This window comes from Fusarium vanettenii (assembly GCF_000151355.1).
Source record: "Fusarium vanettenii 77-13-4 chromosome 14 genomic scaffold NECHAsca_63_chr14_2_0, whole genome shotgun sequence".
NCBI lineage: Eukaryota > Fungi > Ascomycota > Sordariomycetes > Hypocreales > Nectriaceae > Fusarium > Fusarium vanettenii.
Window position 1 is genome coordinate 3,343 of NW_003315826.1, and position 3,795 is coordinate 7,137.

Here is a 3,795-nt window from a genome sequence, read left to right on the forward strand (position 1 = left end):
AAGGCCACGTTGCTTCTTATATAATAGATCTTATTTGCATCGCCGGCTATGCGCCGATCACGTGGTCTTATTTGCATAGCCGGCTGTGCATGTAATGCTCGCCCCTGTTTTGAGGCTGCTTAGTCACCGATACCCTACCCCGCGCTCGAGGATAATGCCGATTATTCTTTTCCCGCTCCTTTCCACGCTCCTTTAACACCCAAGATGAGCTCGTCAAGTGAGGCAAAAGCCAGAATCCAGGCTAGAAAGATTCGCAAAGGCACACATAGTTGCTGGGAATGTTGGTCTGACACCCCTGATACATATGTTTGTTTCCTAACCTGTACAAGGCCGCCGCCGAAAGATACGATGCCAGTTCTCAGCACCAGGCGACCTGGTGTGTACGCCTTGCAGGAACCGCGGCTCGATATGCCGCGGTCAAGAGGTCGCCGACGAATCAGAGGCATCGCAGCTGTCCATGCGGCATCTCGCACGGCGCCTCAGTAGGCTCGAAGAATTGATGGAGAAGCTTGCGGAACAGTCCACGCTTGGATCATCCACTGATGTCTTCACTCAACACTCGCCCGGGTTCTCGTATGTCAGCATGGACGAGTTCGAGCAATCACGTGCAACGAAGACGGGGGGCAACGCTGTTCGTCCCGGGGTGTCAACCTTCTCCAGTTCCTGCGACGCAGCATCATCCTTCACTTCTGGGACACCACAGGAGACCAACGTGGATATCGATGGAGACCGTACCCTTGCGCTTTCGAAGACGCTATACAAACTCTTCCCCACCCAGGGCGATGTCAACGCCATCCTCGAAGCCAGCGTCGGATCGATATTTGTCACAAGATTATTTCATCGCCAGGCGGACGTGGCGGACGGCAACTCAGAACCTCCGGAGGCCGTCGGAGCCATACCGTCGCCGTCAAGCCGGCCTACTCTGCTTGCCAAGAGGCTTTTGCAGCTGGTCATCTGCATGCAGCAGATTTCCCCAACGTTCACTGGTCCACTGCCTTCCGTCCGTACTTCATTGTTGAGAACCATGGAAGAAATTGTTGACCGCGTGGATAAATTTATCACTGCTGATCGGTTTGTGTCTACATTCGAAGGACTGGAATGCCTACTGCTCTTAGGCTATTGGCAACAAAACGCGGGCAACCTCAGGAAGGCCTGGATTATCTTCCGAAGAGCTCTCAATGTTGGACAACTCATGGGCATTAACACCGCCGCAGGCCCCCCTCCGAGCACGCCATTCTCAAGCCGATATCCGCCGTCGCCGGCTATGCTATGGTTTCGATCAGTCGCTTGCGATCGCTACCTGTCCCTGCTACTTGGTCTTCCAGCTGGCAGCCACGATAACTCCTTCGCCGCTCCGCCACAAATGGTCAGAGATGCTCCCCGGGAGAAACTGGAGAAACTGCATGCGGTGGTATCGGAAAGGATGATTGAGCGCAACAATTCTACCCAGGCACAGGCTTATCGCTGGACCCAGCTGATCAGTCGTGATCTCTTAGCAGGTCAGGGCCTCATGGGCGAAGAATGGTGGAAACTTCCCCTCGTTGACTCTGAGCAAAGTCTGAGATCGGTACCGGAGGTAGCAGGACGGATTATTCTGCAAATGAATCATCATTTGCTCTTGATTCTGCTGCATATCCCGTACTTGCTAAAAAACCCCTCACCTCTTCATGGCGAGCAAAGCAGCAAGGCTATCTGCACCAGCTCGAGTCGCAATGTTCTAGAGAGGTTCCGTGCCTTTCGGAACTTGAACGATTCGGCATTTTCTTGTCGTCACGTTGATTACACCGCCCTAGTCGCGGCAATGACGTTGCTGGTATCGCATGCCCAGCATGGAGAGAGTAGGGATCCAGCCAACGATGAAAGCATACACCGGAGCGCAGATGAGGCACGGATCACTGCGGTCAAGGACCGTATGAAAGACCTCGCGTACTTGAACAGCGACAAGTTGTTCGAGGAATCCTCGGATATCATCGATCGGTTGTTGCCTCTGTTGACCTCCCCAGAGTCAGAATCTCCTAGCCCTCCTTCGCTAAACTATCAACTTATTGAGCTGCGAATACCCTATTTCGGCACCATCAAGATTGCGACACCCCCAGCTCAGCTGAGACCAGTGCACGAGACGAAAGAAGCGCAGCGTGTCGAGCCACTTGAACTGCGTACGGACAAGGACGCTAAGACACAGACGGTATCCACAGAATCTTCGCACCTAGCAAGCAGCGACATGGAACCTGTGGTTCCAATTCACTTCCATCCTGAAAATGACCAGAACAGTTTCAGTGCGACTGATATCACCGCCGGGGCAGACGCATGGCCACTCCAGGGGATAGATGCGACTTACTGGGCATTACTTCAAACGGAGTGGAATGCGTGACGCGTCATTTAAGCTGGGAAACGATCCTAAGGAATTGAAACTCGAAAATACTGCACTAAATATACAATGAGAAAGAAAACAAGGACCGAATTCTTGTCTGCCGTGAACACACGGTCAGCGGAGAACAACCGCGGTACGGCAGATCTTGCAACTTCCATTCGTAATGTAAGGAGAAGACTTCAAACTTGCTACGAGTCTTTTGATCATCCGCATTCAGTTCTTACTCAACTTCAGCCGGTATATGGCTTATTCGAGCGGAATCCCGAGCGAGCCAACAATACCAAAGATATCAGCATTGATGCGCATTTCCACGATCTTCCCATCCTCCCACCGGCAAATAGTGTAGTGGAGCAAGTCGAACTCTTTGCCATTGGGTTTGGCAGGCGAGGAACCCAAATACGAGGGCAGCTCAAGAGGCCCCTTGAAGGTGCCGCTCAGCATAGCAACCGTGGCAGTCCAGTCCCCTTGCGCGATGATCTGCCTGTAGGGCTTGTTCTCCAGATGCAGGTCCGGGAAAGTCTTCTTGAGACTTTTTAGCGCTGTGAGATAGCCCTTGACATCGAGAGGCTGATCGGTGAGCCCGTAAACCTTCAAGTCTTTTGAGAGGTGCAGAGCGTCTGCAGTGAAGGTGCCCGCGTTGAGGGCGTCGTCGGACTCGGTCATTTTAGCCTTGTTGGTTTTGGCGTTGTTTACGCCTGGCTTAGCGGAAAGAGGAGCAGTGTAAGAGTTGAGCTCGATATCGGGGAGGGCATCGGCGGGCGGCACGGGCAGAACGCCGAGCTGGCGGTACATGAGAGGACTATCGGACCACAGATACTCCTCCATCATCCACCCGCCGTCCCAGCGGGCAATTGTCATTAGATCAAAATGGACCGTCCGCATGGTGGGTGGTAGCCAATTTCCGGAGAGATCAGGTAGAGGGCCATCATTGACACCGCCCGCATGGGCAAGCACCACAGTCCAGTCACCTTCGCCAAACATGACTTGGTAGTTGTGGTTGTGAGGAGCCGCGTCCGAGTAAGTGGAGAAGGTGAGGCGAAGGTCTTCGATGTGCTCGGTGAGGTTCATTACGACGCCGCCGGTGTAGTACATGGTCGAGTTGGGATGGTGGTTGAACCGGGCAAAGTCTCTTCCGATGAAGGCATCGTCTGAAACTTGCATCTGGCGTGTGTTCTCGGCCACGGTCCAGTGGTCCTTACTGTTCTGATTGACCGGGTGTGGCGAATAATCGCTTGCGGCGCCTTTTGAGTGAGTACTTGTTAGCTGGCGATTGCAATAGTGCCTAGTCATTTTGGGCAAGACATACGCTTCGCAAGTGTTTGGGTCTCGCCACGAGCGATGAGATGGATGGCCGGTGGAATGGCGAGGCCACAGGCTGAGACCGTGGCCAAAGACGCCAGAGAAATGAGAAGTGGGAAGTACAT

The 3,795-nt window shown here is 53.5% G+C and overlaps 2 protein-coding genes across 2 annotated transcripts; one reads left to right on the forward strand and one right to left on the reverse strand.

Annotated features, from left to right (window-relative positions):
* Nucleotides 1-204: 204 nt before the first annotated feature.
* On the forward strand, nt 205-2,446 carry NECHADRAFT_73198 (uncharacterized protein; the record flags this gene model as incomplete). The annotated part of the gene is made up of 3 exons (XM_003040472.1): nt 205-280; nt 330-986; nt 1,032-2,446. The coding sequence occupies 3 exons, from the start codon at nt 205-207 to the stop codon at nt 2,369-2,371; spliced, it is 2,073 nt and encodes a 690-aa protein (XP_003040518.1). The 3' UTR covers nt 2,372-2,446.
* Nucleotides 2,447-2,479: 33 nt separating this feature from the next.
* NECHADRAFT_102246 (uncharacterized protein) lies at nt 2,480-3,795 on the reverse strand (the record flags this gene model as incomplete). Its single annotated transcript, XM_003040487.1, has 2 exons — nt 2,480-3,612; nt 3,678-3,795. 2 exons carry the CDS (start codon nt 3,793-3,795, stop codon nt 2,618-2,620), a joined length of 1,113 nt encoding a protein of 370 aa, XP_003040533.1. The 3' UTR covers nt 2,480-2,617.